Here is a 22306-nt window from a genome sequence, read left to right as displayed (position 1 = left end):
CCTAAAATAGGTGCCTATATCAGTGGTTGGGCGCCTATTTTAGGCATATGTGCCTGTGGTTGGGTTGAGTTTCAATTTTTCTAAATCGAAACTGCACCATAAACCGCAATTTATATGATTTTGTAAAAATATACTTGACAAGGTGGCATACAAGTATACAACTGAGAAAAGAAGTTTGAGATAAAGAACTTGGACACTTTTGATAAATTATTATTTATTTTTAGTTATGAAGTCAACTTCATATTTATTTGGACTCTTTATATTTATTAATAATTTTTTTTTACTCTTATAATACAAAATTAATGTTGCGGAGGAAGAAATGGTTAAACCGCAAACCAAACTGCACCAAATCGTTTTGCGCGGTTCGATTTGGGTTAGTTTGGGCAAAAGTATGATGTGCTTTGCGTTAGAAAGATGTCAAATTGTATATTTGCGGTTTGGGTTGGGTTAATCCCGAAACACCAATCCAAACCGCAAACACCCCTTGTGCACCGTGTTCGGACGACAATAGAATTTTCATTCTTAACCGTATGTTCTTCATTCTTATAGGTCCGGTCTGTCGTCTGTAAGGGCGAGAACCAAGAACACAAGAATCAAATCAATATCTTTTGTGGTAGTCTTATAAGTATTTTTTTTTTTTTGACAACGGCGAAACGTACAAGAAAAGAAATAGGAAACAACAAAAACAAGAGACAGAAAACTAAAACCCGGGACAAAAACAAGAAAATAAAAACGTCTTCATCCGAAATCCATTTCATGCTGTCGGCACCAGAGAGCAACTTGTTGCGCTTCCGTAATCTGTAACTTGCTCACACGAACCACCTCGCAAGAATTCAAAGTAAAGGCATTGTTCCTTATCGCATCAGTAGTCCATTTGATAGAAATATCTGGAGAACCCCTAGTCTTAAGATTCTGAATGAGGCTCGTGGATGACGTTGTAAGAGTGATATGCAAGTAGCCAGCGAGTTGAGCCCAAGTTACAACCTTTAGGCAAGCCAGTGACAAGGCAGCTATGGTTGAAGAAGCATATGAATAACACCCAAATTGCCTGATAGGTTGATTCGGAGATTCACGAAAGGCCCATCCGATCCCCGTTGACAGGGTATGTTTGTCCCAAACTGCATGAAACTGCAGCAGTATATGCGAGTCCCTGGAAGTCTGATGGGTCTGATGGCCAAGTTGGATGTGAAGGAAACCCGGAGGAGTAACTGGATCCCGCAACACGCTAGCCTGCGCCCTACAAACCTGTGAAAAGGACGCCTGTTGGTCGTCGCTCTTTTGAAGGCTTCAAAGAATTGAGGCCTCAGTGGGTCTCACCTGGCGAAACACTTGCTCGTTTCGTAATAACCAAATTGTCCACAAAGTAGCAACGAAAGCAGGTAAACGACTCCCGTAGTACCCGTCTTTTTTATAAAAGAACATAATCCATGAACGAAGCCATTCTCGCATGGGCATAGCCAAAACGGGCGCTCTGTTGATGCCTAAGTCGCGGTTTCCCCAAGCCTCAATTGCTAGGGGGCAATAACGAAACAGATGATTCGTATCCTCACAGTCATGAAGACATATGGGACATTCACTCGAATCGCTAATCTGACGTCGATAGAGGATCTTCTTCGTAGCAAAGCCATTGTGCCACAGTTTCCAAATAAAAAGTTTCCAAATCGGCATGATGCGCGATCCCCATAGGACACGAAAAAAATCCTTGTCCAAGGAAGATGTCATGCTGTAGATTTCATTTTGCTGTTGGAGTAAGATTGCATACCCCGATTTCGTGGTGTAGGAACCAGATTTAGTATGAGGCCAATATTGCTCGTCGCATATGTTGGGCGCGGGAGGGAGTTCAATGCTCCTGATCTGACGGGCCGAGCTGGGTTCAAACATAGCATAGAGTTTACTCAGATTCCATCGACGTTGGCCTTCCACCATTAGATCTGCCACACGAATGTCTCGAGCAGCTGAGAGCGGAACCTGGTCCCGAAATATCGGCGTAGAGCCATTCATCCAAGTGGGAGTGGTAACATGAATGTCACGTCCATTGCCTATTTTCCAGTTAGAAAGCTTATCGAGAAGGGTACTAGCCGTGACTATGCCTCTCCGTCCCCAAGAGGAAAGTGTAATATGAGTCATATGATGAAGCCGAGAGCTGGTTGACCTTTTGTAAATTTGCGAGACCAGCAAATTAGGGTTTTGTCTGATGCGCGAGGCCTTTCGCATAAGTAACGCTGTATTAAACAAACCCACATTTCGAATACCTAATCCTCCCTCTCCTTTAGGTTTTTGGATCGTGGCGCGGTTTTTCCATTGCAGACCTTTTCCATGACTATCTTTCCAGAAAAAAGCCGCAAATAAACTATCCAGCTTGTTAGCTATTGTAGTGGGAATACGAAACACTGCCAAGTAATGCATTAAAGCCCCGATAAGGATCGAATTTATGATAATCACCTTTGCTGGCTGAGATAAAAATGATTGATTCCAGCTGGTAATACGTGAAGAGGCCTTATCCAGTAAATGCGTGAAAAGTGTTACTTTCGAGCCTTGGAAATCGATAGGAGCACCCAGATAATTACCCAGAGATGATCGTGTTTCCATCGCGAGGATTCTCTGATAATCTTGTTGAGCATTCTCTGGCACATTAGGACTGAACTTAACAAAGGATTTTTGTAAACTCAACATCTGACCCGAAATAGTACAAAAGTCTTATAAGTATTATTACCAAAAATTGATAACAATAGTGTGATAGTGAAGCACGTAAGCAGCATTTATAGCGACAAATTTAGGAAATTCTTTAGAAAGAAAACTAGAAAATTCTATTCAATCGCAAGGAAAATCTTTCGAAAATTATCGAAGAATCCAGAGTAAATTACAACCAAAGAATAAAAAAAATAGTGGACCATGTCTTAGAGCATTGTCAATGGTGAATAATATTTCCCTTCTTACTCATGTTTTGTTCATTTCATAAACAAAAATATTATCTCTATTTCACTCATGAACAAATAAATCATCATTATACCTCATTTCATTTAAAAGAAAATATTCCGAAATATTTTAATATGAGTATCATTTTATAGAGGGAAATAGAGTATGAATTTTGGTATATTTGATAAAGGAATTTTGTTGGGGAAAATTCCATGGAAATTTCCACAAAATTTCCCAAAGTTACCCAGGACATGTGGCAACTTGTCATTAGCTTGTTTTGTGTAGTTTAGAATGAACAATTTGTTCACATGGTGAACAATGAACAATTTGTTCATATCATGAACACATTATTATCACCAATGAGAGAGGTGTTTTTTTTGTTCACTCAAAAAAATTGCAATTTCAAAGACAATTGTGTCACCATTAGCATTGCTCTAATGAAAATGGATAGTGTGAAGAGTAATGTGGGTTGGAGATAGTACTATAAAAAAAAAGCTATACTGCCCAAGTTTGTCAATTCAGTGTTTATTACATACATGTCCATTGAACTTTGAAGGTTGAAGAATTGCAAATCTAAATGTGAATGCTACACAAGATCACACATGAGCTCTACGGAGAGAACTTGGAGCTACTAAGTGTGGGGGGGGGGGGGGGGTGCATTATATTTCGTCTTCACATTCTTCAAGAACTTGCACAACCGATTCCATGGTTGGCCTTTTATTTCTATCATCCTCCACGCAAGAGAGTCCGACCTCAATTATCGTAGCAGCTTGGTGCCTGCTGAAGTTTCCTTCCAGTCTTGGGTCTACAAAGTCATCCACCCATGAATCTTCTCCATCTTGCATTTTTCTTTTAGCCAATCGAACAAATCTTACCAGTTCCGTTATCTCCTCTAAGCCAAGAGGATCATCCACCACTCGACTAGATAATCGAATTCCCTTCACAAGCTCTAGGATAACGACTCCATAACCATAGACATCAACCTTTGCAGTAATGGGTAGGTTCCTTGCCCATTCAGGAGCCATGTAGCCTTTTGTGCCTCTGATTCTTGTCAACTCTAATGAACATTCACTCCCTCTTTGATGTAACTTTGATAGACCAAAGTCTGATATTTTCGGCTCAAAATCCACATCCAAGAGTATGTTTTCAGGTTTAATATCACAATGGATAACCCATTCTAGACATTGATGGTGAAGGTAAGCTAAGCCTTTCGCTGTGCCTATCGCAACTTTAAATCTCTCTTTCCAACCAAGAAGGGATTGGTTTGAGAACAAGTATTTCTCCAACGACCCAATTTCCACATGCTCATAGACTAAGAGTCTCTGCTTCTTTTCGCAGCAAAAACCCCACATTCTTGCAAGGTTCAAATGGTTGATTTGACCAATTATGCTCACTTCGGCCCAAAATTCTTCCTCTCCTTGAACCACATCTCCTAGTTTCTTTACAGCAACTACTCTCTCGTCTGACAGAACACCTTTGTAAACAACACCAAAGCCTCCTTTTCCTAAAACTTCCTTGAAATTCCTGGTTGCAGTCTTGAGCTCATTGTAGCTAAAGCTCCTGAACTGATTTGAAATGGCACGATATCCATCTTCCATTGAAGATGACAGACCATGCCTTCTAAAAAGAAACCACCACCCTGCAGCTAGAAGGATTACTTCAAGTGCACCAATGACACAAGCAAGAGTGTATAGATATACCCATTTGAATCTTGGATTCCTGGTGTCATATGTGTTGGGCAAAACAACAGTCTTACCTTGCCCACTCCCACAATCAATACGAGACACATTAAAGGCCATTACGGGTTTGGCATTGCTTCTTGGTACTCGAAGATATATGCTAGATGGAAAATCAACAGACCTGAATCCATTAAACAGAGAGTTTTTCAGGAAACACATTGCTTCACCAGTTAGTCTGTAATTGAATGCCTGACAACGACAATCTTCCAAGCAAAGTCGCCTGCAATCTTCATAAAAAGTAGGTATACTGCGGTAGAAATCATACCCATAGTAGTCAACATGAGTAATCTCGACAAACTCAAAGTCCGAACAACTCCTATGGAATATTGGCTTACACCCTTGGTTCCAATCACTTACATCAGTGGGTTCATAGTTAGGTGGGCAACTACATCTCGGTTCTGGCGTATATACACAAATACCATTTCTACCACAAAGACCATGGACATCACATGGCTTAGCAACCGCTTGCCATGTTATGTTCCAAAACCCAGACGTGTCATTTAAGCTATAAACTCTCAAATTGCCATCGAAATCCAATGTTAACCGTCTTCTAATCCCAGCACCCACGTCTGAAGCACTAAACTGTAGCTGATCACTAGAAGAAAAAGTGCCTGTATCATCAAGCATTGCAATCCTAGTATTATTGTCATGTGATCTACCACTTTGATCAGTAGCTAAAGAAATTTTATCAGGCCAATAAATACTGGAAATTTCAGGACCATCATACATCAATCTAAGCACATTATCACTATCAAAAGTGAAAGTATAATACCCTGAACCAAACATCTGAGGACCAATCCTAGAGACCAATCTCTTGTTCTTTGTAAACACTGTATGAGGAAGCAAAGTATCAGTAGGATAATCAAAGCTTTGCCAAAGAATATTATCAGCAGGATCTTTTAGAACAAGGTTTCCAGAATTAAGAAGCTCAGCTCTATCAACATCTAATTTTGTGGTGTTTGTTTCCCAAGCTGTTGCGCCATCATAGTCTGTCAACACCATCACACCATTTCTTCTTAGAGATACGCGTGAGCCTTGTCGATTAACAGGCTTGTCTCTGTTTGCTGTCCAAACAACGGTTTGTTCCTTTGTGTTGGCGTACCAAATTGAAAACCAGTATGCATTGGTTCCAATGCTGTGAAAACCACAGCTGAAGGTTTTGTCTGGTGAAGTGAGGAGATTATCTGAGTTTGTAACATCTTTGACTGTTAAAGAAGAGCCTTTTGAGAGGAATTTTTTTGCCAAAACTACTGATAATGAAGTGCTGATAAAAAAGAGAAGGAAGAAGAGATTAGTTTGGTTTTTCATTGAATGGAATCTGGGTTTTGAGCCTTTCACTTTGATGCTTCACTCGGGTAATTAATTATGTATATTATGCAATCACAAGCAGCCAACTAGTTGCATAAAAGAAAATAAAATAAGAAAACCACCAACCAACTAGTTGCACCAAGATAAAGTTAAAAAAAGACTAGCAGTCAATAGAAAAGAAGTATAAAACAAAAGACTAGCAGCCAACTAGTACCTGTACTCCACGGCATCAGTAGTACCCAACTTTGACTTCCACAGAAGTACTTGAAATTGCAGAAATTTAGGCTATGTTTAGCCAGTTGGTACTTGGTACCCGGGTAATGGTAGAGGTAATTTTGAGTAACTTATAAGGCAGAATGTCATGTTTAAAGATTGAGGTAAAACTAAACCAATCTTTTAACAAATACTAAAGATTATTTATCAAAAATACTAGTGGTTGTTTGGTTCATTATAATTGATACATAAATAGTGCAAATAAAAGTGTTGCTAGTTGGAACCTTTAAAAAAATCGAGGAAGTATATTTATATGATGCTATTTTTAAGGAAACTCAAGACGAAGTCCCTTGCAAAGAAGGGGAGAAATTAAGGATCCCTCCTTATAAGGAATGAGAATCGATCCTGGATCTCTAGGATCGGAGGTGATGTCAACACCACTAAGCTATCACATGCTGTTACTACGTTGCTAGTGACATGCCATTACAAATTACTATGCAATTACTTTGCCACAACGACATGTTCACCTACCCTTCATTTCTAGATTTGGTTGGATATTTTTGACATTGTTTAACCAAGAATTTCTTTTTTTTATATATTTATGAGATTCCTAGATTACATTACATTTAGGGTGCATTCTTAAACTTATCTTTTGATAGATTGAAGAGCACACACCCTGATGAGAGATCCTAATATCGAGAGTTCCAGCCTCTATCACCCTGACCATAGTTTTACACCTAAATTAAAGTATACTTTTTGCACCTTACATCCCTCTGCTGCACCGCCTGCACAATGGGTTAGATAATCAAAGAATGCGCAACTCACCCCAAAACCAAAGTTTATCCTTTTGCACCTAATATAAATACTAGTATTATAGGTCATGTATATTGTAAGTTTGCCTCATATATAAGAACAAGAGTTGAATAAAATTGCAAAACTTATTCCATTGAGTGTCGTTACATAAAAGTACATTGAGAGTTGAACAATTTTAATTCAGGACATATATGGTACAACAAGAGAAATTGGAGTCAGATAGTGCAGGGAGTGTGCACTGGCATTTCTTCCTCACATTCTGCGAGAACTTGCACAACTGATTCCATGGTTGGCCTCTTATTTCTATCATCCTGTACACAAGAGAGTCCAACTTCAATCATTGTAGCAGCTTGATTCCTGTTAAACTTGCCTTCTAATCTTGGGTCTATCAAGTCTTCTACCCATGAATCTTCTCCATTCTGCATTTTCTTTTTAGCTATTCTCATAAATCTTAAAAGTTCAGGTACTTCTTCAAAGCCGTCATGATCATCCACCACCCAACTTGATAGTCGAATTCCCTTCACGAGTTCTAGGATAACAACACCATAACTGTAGACATCAACCTTTGCAGTAATCGGTAAGTTCATTGCCCATTCGGGAGCCATATAACCTTTAGTGCCTCTTATACCGGTGAAATCAGATGAGCCATGACTTTCCCTTTGACATAATTTTGCCAGGCCAAAGTCTGAAATCTTCGGCTCAAATTCCCCATCTAAGAGTATGTTTTCAGGTTTGACGTCGCAATGAATAACCCATTCTAGACACTCATGGTGAAGGTAAGCTAAGCCTTTAGCTGTGCCTATTGCAACTTTGAATCTCTGTTTCCAGTCCAGGAAGGTTTTGTTTAAAAACAGATGTTGGTCCAAAGATCCATTTTCCACATGTTCATAGACCAACAATCTTTGTTTCTTTCCACAACAAAAACCCCACATTCTTGCAAGGTTCATATGGTTGATTTTTCCAATTGTGCTCACTTCAGCCCAAAATTCTTCCTCACCTTGGACCACATTTTCTAATTTCTTGACAGCAACTACTCTCTTATCTGCAAGAATACCCTTGTAAACAGCACCGAAGCCTCCTCTTCCTATAATTTCCTTGAAATTTTTTGTTGCATTTCTGAGCTCACTGTAGTTAAAGCTCCTAAACTGATTTGAAATGGCACGATATCCATCTTCCATTGAAGCTGAAAGACCATGCTTTTTGTAAAGAAACCACCACCCTGCTGCTAGAAGGACTACTTCAAGTGTACCGATGACAAATGCAAATACGTAAATATAAATCCATTTGAATCTTTGATTTGTGATGTCATATATGTTGGGCAATACAAGTACTTTACCTTGCCCCCTGATCCCACAATCAATACGAGACACATTATAGTCCATTACCAGATTCAATGTCTGTGTTCTACTTCTTGGTACTCGAAGATACATGCTCCCTGAGAAATTAACAGACCTCACTCCATTAAAAAGAGAATTTTTTGTAACACACAGTGCTTCACCTGTATGTCTGTAATTGAATGCCTCACACCGACAATCTCTCAAGCAACTTTGCCTACAATCTTCATAAGAAGTAGATTGAGTACGGTTAAGGTCAAACCCATAGTAATCAACATGTGTAAGCTCAACAAACTCAGAGTCTGAGCAACTCCTATGGAATTTCGGCTTGCACCCTTTGTTCCAATCACTTAAATCAGTGGGTTCATAGTTAGGCGGGCAACTACATTTCGGCTCTGGTGTATAAACACAAATACCATTTCTACCACAAAGACCATGGACATCACATGGCATAGCTACCGCTTGCCATGTTATGTTCCAAAACCCAGACGACTCATTCAAGCTATAAACCCTCAAATTACCATCGTAATCCAGTGTTATCCGTCTTCTAATCCCAACACCTACATCTGAAGCACTAAACTCTAGCTGATCACTTGAAGAAAAAGTGCCCATGTCATCTAGGATTGCAATTCTACTATTATTGGCATGTGTTCTACCATTCTGATATGCATGTAAAGTTATATCAGGCCAATAAATGCTGGAAATTTCAGGGCCATCATATATCAGTTTAAGCACATTACCACTATCAAAAAATAAACTAAAATAGCCAGAACCAACCATCTGAGGACCAATCCTAGAGACCAATGGTTTGTTCTTTGTAAAAAGTTGATGAGGAAGTAAAGTATCAGTAGGATGATCAAAGCTTTGCCAAAGAATATTACCAGTGGGATCTTTTAGAACAAGGTTCCCAGTATTGAGAAGCTCAGCTCTATCAACATTTGATTTTGTGGTGTTTGTTTCCCAAGCCGTTGTACCATCATAGTCTATCAACACCATTGCACCATTTCTTCTTAGAGATAGTCGTGAACCGCGTCGATTAACGGGCTTGTCTGGGTTGGCTGTCCAAACAATGGTCTGTTCCTTTGTGTTGGTGTACCATATTGAAAACCAGTATGCATTGGTTCCAAAACTGTGAAAGCCACAGCTGAAGGTTTTGTCAGGGGAAATGAGGAGATTATCTGAGTTTGTAACATCTTTGATTGTTAAAGAAGAGCCTCTTGAGAGGAAATTTTTGGCTAAAACTACTGATGATGTGGTGCTGATAAAAAAGAGAAGCAGGAAGAAAAGAGTTGTTTGGTTGTTCATTGGATGGAATCTGAATTTTGAGCCTTTCACTTTGCTTATTCACTAGGATAAATAATTATGCATATATGATAATGCAACCAAAAGCAGCCAACTAGTTACACCAAGAAAAATATTTAATACAAAGAAGCAGCCAAGTAGTATCCGTGGTTGAAGGGAACAGTAGTACCCAAGTTTGACTTTTCTATAACAACTTGAAAATGCACAATTGTTTCCGAAACAACTTTCTAAGTATTTCTTCATTCTTTTTTGGGGTAGTTTGAATTTTTTTATAGATTTTTATTTGGTGAAGTTGATAAATGATAAAAGCAGTGGGATCAAATATGAGATTATGAGAGTAAAGTGGTAGGTCTTTATGTTTTTAAAAGTTTTTTTTTTTCAAACCACTTTAACTTTGTGCCACTTTGCGAGAAACTACCTTAAGTAAACGAAATTGTCCAAAACTACTTTAAATAGTAAAAATAATTGTTGACTACTACCTAAATGGTTTAAAGGGGAGTTGTTTTCAGTTCAATAATAACGACGTGAGCACGTGACCCAATTTTTTTTGCCATTTTTCATCCACTTCCCTCACTTCCCTCCATTCCCTCATTTTAGTGTTAATGATGGTGGTAGGGTGTGGGTGGGGCAATTATTGGTTGTGGGTTTTCAATTTGAGATCTAGGTTTTCGAGTAGTGGCCTGGGTTGGGCAGTTTGTGGGTTGTGGTGGGTGGTCGTATAGGCTGCGGCAAGTACGGTGGTGGCTGTATATGGATGTGGCTTGTGGCGGGTTCTCGTATTGGTGGTTGTGGGTTGCATTGGGTGGTTGTAGTGGTTGTGTCAAGTGCTTGTGTTGGGTGCACATATTGGTGGTTGCGGGTTGCACTAGGTGGTTTTCGGTTGCAATGGGTTGCCCTAGTGATTGTAGCGAGCAACGTTAGGTGCTTCCATTGGTAGTTGTGGCTAGGCAAAGATGACGACTTTGGATGGTGAATGGTAGCCACAAAGAGGTGAAACAAAAAATGGCAAAAATTCGACTCACGTTCTTGGCACGTGACTATTATTGACCAAAAAAACCATGGTCAACTGGTTGGAAAACCATTTGGGTATTGGTCAACAATGGTTTTATGGAGTTCAGGTAATTTTGGACAATTTCATTTATTTAAGGTAGTTTCTTGTAAAGTGGCACAAAGTTAAGTTGTTTGGAAAAAAAAAAATTAAAGTAAAAGTTTGGGCAACTTTTTAGAGACATTCGAAAAAGAAAATTCAGACAAACAAAAAGGAATAGAGGGTGGAGACTGGAGACTGGTGGTTTCTTTTGAGTTCTTGAGGAATGAGGATGCATATTTTTTTTATGTTGGCGTAGAATGTGTTGAATTGGATCTATTTTCTTGGAAAAATGACTTTTCCATTTTATTTTGTTTCATTATGGAGCGTGGAAAACAAATTTCTACACGGTAGAAAGTAATTTCAACATTGATGAAAAACATATTACTTCTCAAAGAAAGGGAACTTTCCTCCCATTTCTCATCCTCCTCCCATCCATCCTCCCCAATTTCCATTAAATTCTTCCTTTTTTTCCCTAACTTTTCAGGTAAGTAACCAAATATTGAAAGACTGAACTATAGTTATGTTTGCCCTTAAAATATATCTTTCTAAGGAAAATCATTTCTCATTGAATGTTTTTTGTCCAATCAAATGGAGTCTTAGGAGTTGTTTAGTTGACATAAAAATTAAATATATGAGAAGTAGAACTTCCTAGCAAGTCAAATAAGTTGAGGTTGTCTGGTTGATAAAAAATATAGGAAGTTTTACTTCTCACAAGATAGAGAAAGTTTGCTACCTAAGACTTAGGAGGACTTAGGGTCTGTTCTCCCTAGCTTATTTTCAATTCAGTTCAATTCAGTATTTCACTTGAGCTGATTCTCTAATATACTCCATCTGTCTCTGAATAAGTGAGATGTTTTGACTTTCGCTTTTGCCAATGCACAACTTTAATACATCTAATTATGCATTTTTAAATATTTTTATGAATTCTTTTTTTGGGGCCACCATGGTAAGATGAAGGGCCCTCCCAAACCAGAACCTCTAGCAGGTTAACCCGACCTAGGTTTATCGGGTAGACACTTTAGAGTGAGGGGGATGGCAAGGGGAAACCCTCTCCCAAAGTACCCCTAGTGGGGAGCAAACCCCGAACCATAGGTTGGAAGGTTCTTTGTTTACCACTAGACCAAGCTTAGCTTGGTTTGAACTTTGATGTTATGAAATACTCCTTCATTCCCAAAATATAGTTCCTATTTCTATTTTCAGTGTCCCAAAAATATAGTTCTTGTTTCTATATTTAGTTCCACAATTTTCCGTAATTTGCCTAGAGAATTTGTGTCCCTTTGCTTCTTGAAATTAGTTATTTGCTTTATTTATTACCCCAAAATCTTACAATTAATGCTTTTTCACCAATTATTTTTCATTTCTCCTAAAATCATATTTTCCCATACAGGGAACGGGGATAATATCTCATTTTGGAATGACAATTGGGTGTTTAAGTACCCTATTAAAAATAAGTACTCCCCTATTATTGGGTCAGAGGAGTTGATGGTTAACTTTTTCATTACAGATGCTGCTCAATGGAATAGAGATCTTCTCTTAAATTATGTTCCGATTAATGTAGTAGATGCTATTATAAAAATCTTTATCCCTTCTAATAAAGTTGCAGATAGGATTTTTTGGGGTCTTACTGCAAATGGAGAATATTCGGTTAAATCAGGTGCTGCTCTGCTTCAAGGGTATGGCTTAGATCCGCCCAACCAGGTTAGTTTTGCCTGGATTTGGGGTTTGTCCGTTCCACCTAAGATTAAGAAATTCTTTTTGTGGAAAATTTGTCAGAATGGTCTCCCTACTAAAAAGAGGCTAGAAATGAGTCATATTTTCCTCCCTTTGGAGTGTGTTTTTTGTAACATTCACTCGGAAGATGCCGATCATTTATTTCTCGACTGTTCTTTTATGCATGATGTTTTGGAAATGGTTAATGCCAATGGGGTTTTTTCTCCCCTTCCTATAGATAACAATGATCTTTCTTTCATTGAGTACTTTTGTAATCTTAAGTCTTGTTTGACTCTTAAGAACCTCAATTTCTATGCTATTGTCTGGTGGTTCATTTGGTATGCTAGAAATAGTGTCACCTTTCATCAGGAAAGCTTTTCTCCAACCAAACTAGGAGCTATGATTAAAGCTTATATGTATAATCTTGATTGTTCCTATTCTAGTTCTTCCGGATTGGATTATAGTAAACAAGTTGTTAAAGTCTCTAAAATGCCTTAGGCCAAATATTATTTGGTCCCCCCCCCCCATCCGCTTAATTTTGTTAAACTTAATTTTGATGGTTCCAAGTTGCAGAATGGTAGCACTGCATATGACTTTGTTATTAGAGATGCTATGGGGAATCTTGTGCTTAGTGGTGCTAATGTCATCGCTGATAATAATTCTATTTTAGTAGTTGATGCCTGGGGTTTAAGAGAAGGTATTAGGGGAGCTCTATTTCTGGAGGCTAGAAATATTACTATTGAGGGTGATAATCTCTCGGTTATTCAAGCTATCAAAAGAATCTGGAAAATTCCTTGGTCAATTAATGCTCTTATTAATGATGCAACAGAAGATCTTAAAAAATATGATAATTATAATATTCAGCATGTTTTTAGAGAAACTAATTTTGCTGCCGACTGGATGGCAAATTATGGCCATTCCACTTCTAATCTCTGTTAGTGGTTTGATTCTCCTGATATTGCTTTTTCCAAAATCATCCGTAATGATGTTTTAGGGTGACCTGTTGGGTACCTTCCTAGTTTCTTTCTTTCTGGCTAAAAAAAATTTAATTAAATAAACAAAAAATATATATTATCTCTCTTAGATTCTACTTAACTTAATTCTCATGTAAAAATAGAATCAAAAACTATATTTTGGGACGGATGAAGTATATCACTATTAATTCACTAACACCATTCAATGACGTCATATCCATACGTACATATAAACATGCGTACATAAAATTACTGTCAAACTAGTGTGTGTTGAAAGAGAAAACTTCTTAAATTTAATATTCAACAATTGGGGTGGTGGCGCAGTTGGCTAGCGCGTAGGTCTCATAGCTAAGTTGAGTGATCCTGAGGTCGAGAGTTCGAGCCTCTCTCACCCCAAACCAAATGGTATTTTTTTTGTACTCTAAAAAGAAAAAAAAAAAAAAACAGAATTCTAGTATCATACAGTTGCGTACTTGCAAGTTTGAAATGACAAGGTACACCGAGAGGAATTGGAGTTACACGGTTGTATGAGTGTGCATTTCTTTCTCACATTCTGCAAGAAGTTGGGCAACATATTCCAAGGTTGGCCTTTTATTTCTATCATCCTCCACACAACAAAGCCCAACTTCAATCATCATAGCCACTTGATTCTTGCTGAACTTTTCTTCCAATCGTGGGTCGACCAAGTCTTCTACCCATGAATCATCTTCAGTTTGCATTTTCTGTTTAGCCAATCTTACAAATCTTACAAGTTCAGGTACTTCCTCGAATCCGAGATGATCATCCACCACCCAACTTGATAGTCGAATTCCCTTCACGAGCTCTAGAAGAACAACACCATAACTATAGACATCAACCTTTGCAGTAATTGGAAGATTCATTGCCCATTCAGGAGCCATATAACCTTTTGTACCTCTTATCCTACTAAACTCAGGTGAACTATGACTCCCTCTTTGACATAACTTTGCGAGTCCAAAATCTGAAATCTTTGGCTCATAATCTTCATCCAAGAGTATGTTTTCAGGTTTAACATCACAATGGATAACCCATTCTAGACACTCGTGGTGAAGGTAAGCTAAGCCTTTAGCCGTACCTATTGCAACTTTGAATCTCTCTTTCCAACCCAAAATGGTCTTGCTTGAGAACAAATGTTTGTCCAAAGATCCATTCTCCACGTACTCATAGACCAAGAGTCTATGCTTTCTCTCGGAACAAAAACCCCACATTCTAGCTAGATTCATATGGTTGATTTTACCAATCGTGCTCACTTCTGCCCAAAATTCTTCCTCTCCTTGAACAATATCTCCAAGTTTCTTCACCGCAACTAGTCTCTCATCTGCCAGAATACCCTTGTAAACAGCACCAAACCCTCCTTGTCCTATGACTTCCTTGAATTTTCTCGTTGCAGTCTTGAGCTCGTTGTAGCTAAAGCTCCTAAACTGATTAGAAATAGCACGATATCCATCTTCCATTGAAGATGAAAGACCATTCTTCTTGAAAAGAAGCAGCCACCCTGCTACTAAAAGGATTACTTCAAGTGCACCAATGATGATAGCAAATGAATACAGATAAACCCAGTTAAATCTTTGATTTCTGATATCATATGTGTTGGGCAGTACAACTACTCTACCCTGCCTGTTGATCCCACAATCAAGACGAGACACATTGAGGTCTATCACAGGATTCAATCTCTGTACAATACTTCTTGGTACTCGAAGATATATGTTACCTGGGAAATCATTCGACCTAAATCCATTAAAAAGGGGACTTTTTGTGTAACAAGTTCCATGACCAGTAATTCTATAGCTAAATCCTTCACATTGACAATCTTCCAAGCAAAGTTGCCTGCACTCATCATATGAAACTGCAGCTGGGTTGGCGAGATCAAATCCATAGTAATCAACATGGGAAATCTCAACAAACTCAGAGTCTGAGCAGTTTCTCTGGAATCGCGGCTTGCACCCTTGGCTCCAATCACTTAAATCAGTTGGCTCGTAGCTGGGAGGACAACTACATATTGGCTCCGGTGTATAAACACAAATACCATTCCTACCACAAACACCATGGACATCACATGGCTTTGAAAGTGCTTGCCATGTTACATCCCATAACCCAGACGACTCACTCAAGCTATAAACCCGCATATTCCCATCATAATCCAACGTTAACCGTCTTTTAATCATAACATCACCGCCTACATCAGAATCTGAAGCCGTAAATTGTAGCCGGTCACTTGAAGAAAAAGTGCCCGTATCATCAAGTACTGCAATCCTACTACTATTGTAATTAGTTCTACCATTTTCATATACATTAAGAAAAAGATTAGGCCAGTAAATGCTTGAAACTTCAGGACCATCATATATCAATTTAAGCAAAGTATCACTATCAAAAAAGAAATTATAATAACCAGAACCAAATGTTTGAGGACCAATCCTAGACACCAATCTGTTATTCTTGGTAAACAGTTGATGAGGAAGCAAAGTATCAGTAGGAAAATCAAAGCTTTGCCAAAGAATATTACCACCATTATCCCTTATGACAAGGTTCCCCGTGTTGAGAAGCTCGGCTCTATCAACATCAACTACAGTAGAATTTGTTTGCCAAGTCGTTGAGCCATCAAAGTCTGTCAACACCATCACACCATTGTGTCTTAAAGATAGTTGTGAGCCACGCCGATTGACAGGATGGTCACGGTTAGCTGTCCAAATAACGGTTCTTTCGTTTGAATTTGTGAACCAGATTGAGAACCAATAAGCATTGGTTCCAAGACTGTAAAATCCACAGGTGAAAGTGTTGTCAGGGGAAATGAGGAAATCATCTGTGTTTGAAGCATCTTTGACAGTTAAAGAAGAGCCTCTTGAAAGAGAATTTCTGGTTGAATATACAGATGAGATAGAGATGAATACAAATAGAAGAAGAAAGAAGAGAGTTCTTCTTTGGTTTCTCATTATAGCAACTTGGTTTTGCTGCATGCTACTTATTTTGCTTTAGCTGAGGAAGCATTATATACTTCATGTATGTAGGCATTTAGCATAACATTGATTTGGTGGAAGTACCCCAGTTTTGACTTTCATATAATCTAGAAGTACTTCAATAAATTACTTCAAATTGCAAATGTGCATATTTGTTATTCTTTTGTTTCCTTTTCTTGACGTGGTAAATGTAGCCGAGCTTTTCCTTTTTAGAAATGATCTATATGATGGTCTAATGGTGTTCGCATCACCTTCAATATAAGAGATTCTAGGATGGGGTCTCACCTCTTGCAAAATAATTCCCAATTTCCCCAATCCTTGCAAGAGAATTCAACTTACCTATCTAAAGAAGTAAAGTGAGTGTATGGAATAGAAACAATTACAATATTGGTCACACAAAATGATCTGTGACCATATATTTTGTTATCAATTTCTGGTAAATCTTTCTATACAATATATCGTTGCATGAGCCAACATTAAAATTGGTTTCGCCCTTTACTTCCAACTTTAATGTTTGTATTCCTTTTTTAAATGATGTCAGGCTATGCAAGCAAGCATGGTTAGGTTTAAGTTATGTGAATGGAGCCTAAAAACAATTTAGTAAAATTCATGAATCATGATTAACTTATTCATGTTGTCCAAGTCCAACATTGCACAGAATTGAATATCTTTGAAATACAATCACAAATGGGATGCAAAAGCCAGAAACAAGAGAATAAATCCGAGTATATGTTTAAGAATTACTAGTTAAGAAATGTTAACCGGCCGCCGAAGAACCCATGTCTCCAAAGATATTAAGAAATGAGTTATTATTAATCATAGTTAAAGACTAATTTATTAGTAGTTAATCTTAGCAAACAACAATAATGTAATAGATATTGATCTGCATATATCATTACGCAACTTGAGCTTATCTAGCTCAAAAAATAACAAAAGGGGTAATTGCTAGAAATAGGGTTGTGCAAAAACTGTGGTCAGATCGGAGTTTGGACAAGACCGGACTGGACCAAACCAGAATGTCCTCGGTCTACAAAAAATCTCGATTTTGGGATTTGATCCGGTCCGGTCCCAACCCAGAAAATTCCGGTCCGGACCGATATACCATAGTTTCAAAAAATTTAGTTAAACAAAAGTTAATATGTTAAAAAAAGTTTAAAAGGTATAAACTTAGAAAAGTTAAAAACCTACTATTTATTACCTTTAGGATGATTCTTATTAAAATTATTAAATTTAATATATCTACTTTATAAATATCTTGAACTAATATTTTTTTGGAAAAATTGATTTTATCAGCCCCAACTTTGGGCGCCCTGATAAAAACAGTCCCAACTTCAATTTATTATTGTTCAGTCCCAATTTTGGGGGGTGTTTTACAATAACGGTCCAGGTTAACCAGTAACCGGTTTAAAAGGTCACCTCCCCTCGTCGTCGCTTCTTCTTAGTCGTTGGTCTTCATCTCCTCTCACTCAGCCCTCGTCGAGTCGTCGCCTCCTCTCAGTGTTTGCCTCGTCGTCGTTGCAGCGGCGTTTGCGAGGGAAGGGGAGGGGGCGGTTGCAGAAGAAGGGGAGGGAGTGCTGCGGCAGTTGCATGGGAAGGGGAGGGGGCTGCGGGGGTGGGGAAAAGGGGAGGGGGCTGCGGGGGGTGGGGAAAAGGGGAGGGGGTGCGGTAGTTGTGGGGGAGGGGTGTGACTGCGGGGGGTGGGGGAGGGGTGTGACTGCAGGGAGGGAGCTGGTGGGCTGGTGGGCTGGTGTTGGTGGTTTCGGGGGAGGGGGCTGGGTGGCAGGGGAGAGGAGGAGGAGGAGGGAGGAAAGAGGAAGAAGAAGATAGAAAAAAAGGGAATTTTTTTTTGGCAAGTTTACTTGCTACAGCAGGTTAGAAACCTGCTGGGATCGTTATTGTAAAATACCCCCAAAAATTGGGAGTGAACAATAATAAATTGAAGTTGGGACTGTTTTTATCAGGGCGCCCATAGTTGGGACTAATGAAATCAATTTTTCCTATTTTTTTTTTGAAAAAACATATACATTCCGTTCCAACAAATCCAAAATCGGACCGCACTGGAATTTTTGACCCAAATCGTTCCGGTCCGGTCCCGTCCAAAAAATCCCATATTCTGATCCAACCGATTCCGTTCCTGTTCAGTGCTGGACCGGTGCAACCCCTGGCTAGGAACATACAAATAATGCATCTTAGCTTGTGCAGGTTTCTTTAACATGTTTGTTATTCATATTAGGGGGTGTTTGGTTCGCCAGGTGGTATGGGTTCGGAATCAGAAATCAAACCAAGGCGCTATAGGGTTAGAACTTGAGTTCTAATACCTAATGTTTGGTTTGAACCTTATTTTACATCACAAATTCTTATATACAGCTGGCCACACGTGTGGCCGGCCAAGTCCAATTTGAAATAATGAACTCAGCGCTGAAACATGACCCATATATGTGGCCCACACGAAAGTGGATTGAATTTCGCTTGTATGAACACGCTTCTCACCAACCCCTCCTTCTTCTTCTTCTAATCCTCTTTCACACAGTACTATACCCACCAAACCTTTAATCTCCCTATAATCTTTCTCTCTCCTCAATCTTCTTTGCTGAATTTCCACCACAAGATACACTTTCTCTCTCCTCCTTCAATCACTTCGTTCAATATTCTCAATTAACCCCGAGTTCAACTCGATGCGAGTCACCTGCAAGATGCATATATCCAGCTCGACGCATAAACTCACCATTATAGGATAAGATTATGAAAAATAAAAGGAGAAGATCACCACCGAGCATCGCGGCTAAAGAATCACAAGTATCTAAACCATTATGATCGCAACATGGATCAATTTGTTTTTGGTCTCCATGCCTAATGGATATTTGATGTTTGTTGACTTTAGTTTTGTATAGATTTCATCCACATTTTTCAATTAAAATACATTAATGGACGGTGAGTGGTTGATGATGTGGTGGAGAGAGAAAATGGGTTTTTTTTTGTGTTTGGTGAGATGTTATGGTACACTACTCACTGAAAGTCTGCACTTTGGACTTTGTTGTGGGAATTAATGGGGAATTGTTAGTTTATTTTTCTTAGAGTAACCCTACTTAATCATACAAGTAATCTTGTGTAACATCATTTAAACTTAAAGTATTTCCATTTAATAATAAAATAAATTTCATTTATTCATATAAGTAACCTCACTGAATCATATCAGTAACCCCACTTAATCATACTAGTAACCATAATTATTTATACGAGTAACCTCATTTAATCATACGGGTAACCCCAAAGGTTGACAAAAGTAACACCATTTATTCAAATGAGTAACCTCATTCATTCATAAAAGTAAACTGATTAGTAGCATCATTTAATCAAATATAACCTCATGAATAACCTCATTTGTTCACAAAAGTAACATCGTTTTTTCATACGAGTAACCTCATTAGTTCACAATATTAACCTTATTTAATCATACAATGACCCTATTTGATCAAGTAATCCCAATTATTCACAAAAGTAACCCCATTTTTATCATATGAGTAACCCAATTAATTCATACTAGTAATATCATTTAATCTATGAGTAATATCATTTAATCTTATGAGTAACCCAATTAATTCATACTAATAGTAACATCATTCATTCATACAAGTGACTTCAATAAATCATACGTGTAACCTCATTTAATTATACGAGTAACCCCAAAGGTTCACAAAAATAACCGCATATATTCAACCGAGTAACATCATTCATTCATAAAAGTAATCTAATTAGTAACCTCATTATTCAAATGAGTAACCTCATTTATTCAAATGAGTAACTTCGTTTTTTCATACGAGTAACCTCATTAGTTCATAATATTAACCTTATTTAATTAATCATATGATGACCCTATTTGATCAAGTAACCTCAATTGTTCACAAAAGTAACCTCATTTCATTATATGAGTAACCCCGTTTTTATCGTATGAGTAACTCAATTAATTCATACTAGTAATGTCATTTAAACTATGAGCAACCTCATTTAATATTATGAATAACTCATTTAATTTATACTAGTAACCTCATTTGTAACCTCATTTATTTATACAAGTAATTATTTCAATAAATCATACAAAAGTAACTGCATTTGCTTATAAGAGTAACCACATTTCTTTATAGGAGTGACACCCTTTTTATTGTTAAAAGTAACCACATACTCATACAAATAACTCCATTTGGTCATAAAATTTGGCTCGATAGCTTTCCAATGCCTGGTCAAGAGCTCGATTCCGATGAGAAATGAGTGATATATGACCATTTGAAAATGAGCTGACGGGCTGACAGCGTGTCGCGCGCGGCCACACCTATAATTTCGCGTGTGGCCGGCCACACGCAAGACGCTCTGATATATTATTTTTAACAAATCACTTGTATTATCGTAATATTGTTCTATTGTTACTTTTTTTTTCTTTATGTAATTTTTTGGAATCGAGTATAACTATAATTATGATATTAAAAAGGAAAAATGAAAACTAATAATTCCACCTTTGGCACTTCTTTTGAAAACAATCCCAACTCTTAGAAATCTTGAAACAGTCGTACTTTTACCCCCATCTTCTCAAAATGATCGAGCCTTTTACCGGTTTATGAAATTGTTAACTTATTTTAGAAGGTGACTTGCCACATATCACCTTCTGATTGGTTTTTTTTTTTTAAATAAAGTCAATTTGTACCCTTGCCTCTTCTCTCTCCCGCCGGAGCCCCCACCCTCTTGCCTCTTCCTCGGAGCCCCCATCCCTTTGCATCCCCTGCCGCCAGCCGAATCCCCCATCCCCTTCCCTCTCCTGCGATTTCCTCCCCTTCCCCCTTCCCCCTTCCTCCTTCCCTCCCCTCCCCTGCCGGAGCCCCCATCCCCTTCCAAGCAGCCTCCCCTTTCCTTGACTAGTGGTGTGGGTTTCGGTTCGTGGTGGTGGGTGTTGGGTGTGAGGTGGGATTTCGATCTAGTGGGGTGGGGTTTTGGTCTAGTGGGGGTGAGGGTCAGGTGGAAGTGGGTCGTAATGAAGGTGGGGTGGGGTTACGGGTTCAGTTCAGGTGGTGGCCGTGGTGGGGGGTTCAATTCAGGTGGCATTTAGGGGTATAGTTGGTCGAGGTTCTGGTTTAGTGGTGGTGGGATGGGTTTTCTCTTCATCGATGGTCGGGTGAGAGGGGGTGGTAGTGGTCAGGTGAGAGGGGGTGGCAGTGATCAGGTGAGAGGGGGGCGTGGGGGTGGTGGTTGTGGTCGATTTAGGGATTGTGATGAGCCATGAAAGAAGGATGTAAGGTGGGGAGAGAGAGATTAAAGGACAAAAAAAAAATTTAAAAAAAATAACCTGGTAAATAGGTTGGAGGTAAAAAGACCTGTTTTGAGAAGATGGGGGGTAAATGTGAAATTGTTTCCAGATTTCGGAGAGGTGAGATTATTTTCAGAGGGATTATTAGTTTTCATTTTTCCTTTTAAAAAAAGTACAACAATAACTATTCACACTAATACGAGAGGCAAGTATAACAATTTAGAAAAAAAAAGATAGAGCAAATGAAGTTACATAAAGAAAACGATGCTCACATAAACAATGAAGAAAATAAAATTGCAAAAGATCCATTTCAAATCACATAAACAATGGTCAATGTCTAATAATCTGTAATTTATATACTACCTCTGTTTTTATTTAGTTGCAACGTTTTGACTTTCACGCTTGCCAATGTACAATTTCAAATCGTTTTATCTCTAATTGTATGTAAGTAAAAATTATAAAAATTTGATATTATGAAAGCTTACATCGAAACGAATCAAACAAGACCCCATGACTATATTTTGTTTAACATATAAATCAATAAATGTGGTCAAATAAGAGAACATAAATAGTGCAATTTGTCAAACGTTGCAACTAAAAAAGAACGGAGGTAGTATTAGGTCACCGATTTGAATTTCCTTC

At 38.4% G+C, this 22306-nt stretch overlaps 4 protein-coding genes and 1 non-coding gene across 5 annotated transcripts; 1 reads left to right on the top strand and 4 right to left on the bottom strand.

Moving 5' to 3' along the window:
* Positions 1-738: 738 nt before the first annotated feature.
* On the bottom strand, positions 739-2673 carry LOC125495518 (uncharacterized). Its single transcript, XM_048640264.1, has 2 exons — positions 1318-2673; positions 739-1128 (listed from the first exon to the last, which is right to left on the bottom strand). Exons 1-2 carry the CDS (start codon positions 2671-2673, stop codon positions 739-741), a joined length of 1746 nt encoding a protein of 581 aa, XP_048496221.1.
* A 725-nt stretch (positions 2674-3398) lies between these two features.
* LOC104888983 (putative receptor protein kinase ZmPK1) lies at positions 3399-6057 on the bottom strand. Its single transcript, XM_010674104.4, has one exon. The coding sequence runs from the start codon at positions 5961-5963 to the stop codon at positions 3576-3578; it is 2388 nt and encodes a 795-aa protein (XP_010672406.2). The 5' UTR covers positions 5964-6057; the 3' UTR covers positions 3399-3575.
* Positions 6058-7095: 1038 nt separating this feature from the next.
* On the bottom strand, positions 7096-9695 carry LOC104888979 (putative receptor protein kinase ZmPK1). The gene has a single exon (XM_010674097.4). It carries the CDS (start codon positions 9626-9628, stop codon positions 7205-7207), a length of 2424 nt encoding a protein of 807 aa, XP_010672399.2. The 5' UTR covers positions 9629-9695; the 3' UTR covers positions 7096-7204.
* A 3952-nt stretch (positions 9696-13647) lies between these two features.
* Positions 13648-16362, bottom strand: LOC104889104 (putative receptor protein kinase ZmPK1). The gene has a single exon (XM_010674248.4). It carries the CDS (start codon positions 16345-16347, stop codon positions 13915-13917), a length of 2433 nt encoding a protein of 810 aa, XP_010672550.3. The 5' UTR covers positions 16348-16362; the 3' UTR covers positions 13648-13914.
* On the top strand, positions 13709-13795 carry TRNAM-CAU (transfer RNA methionine (anticodon CAU)). Its single transcript is given in 2 exon segments — positions 13709-13746; positions 13760-13795. It is a non-coding gene; the product is annotated as a tRNA-Met (tRNA).
* Positions 16363-22306: the final 5944 nt, after the last annotated feature.

Source organism: Beta vulgaris, chromosome 3 (genome assembly GCF_026745355.1).
Source record: "Beta vulgaris subsp. vulgaris cultivar EL10 chromosome 3, EL10.2, whole genome shotgun sequence".
NCBI lineage: Eukaryota > Viridiplantae > Streptophyta > Magnoliopsida > Caryophyllales > Amaranthaceae > Beta > Beta vulgaris.
Note: the sequence above shows the minus strand (reverse complement) of the source record. Positions and strands in the feature narration are given on the sequence as shown.

Bases quoted from the DNA above. Each gene is read 5' to 3' on its own strand.
- LOC125495518 (XM_048640264.1), bottom strand. From the start codon at position 2,673: ATGTTGAGTTTACAAAAATCCTTTGTTAAGTTCAGTCCTAATGTGCCA. The intron at 1,129-1,317 runs GTGAGACCCACT...ATACTGCTGCAG, and splicing joins ACGAGCAAGTGTTTCGCCAG to TTTCATGCAGTTTGGGACAA.
- LOC104888983 (XM_010674104.4), bottom strand. From the start codon at position 5,963: ATGAAAAACCAAACTAATCTCTTCTTCCTTCTCTTTTTTATCAGCACT.
- LOC104888979 (XM_010674097.4), bottom strand. From the start codon at position 9,628: ATGAACAACCAAACAACTCTTTTCTTCCTGCTTCTCTTTTTTATCAGC.
- LOC104889104 (XM_010674248.4), bottom strand. From the start codon at position 16,347: ATGAGAAACCAAAGAAGAACTCTCTTCTTTCTTCTTCTATTTGTATTC.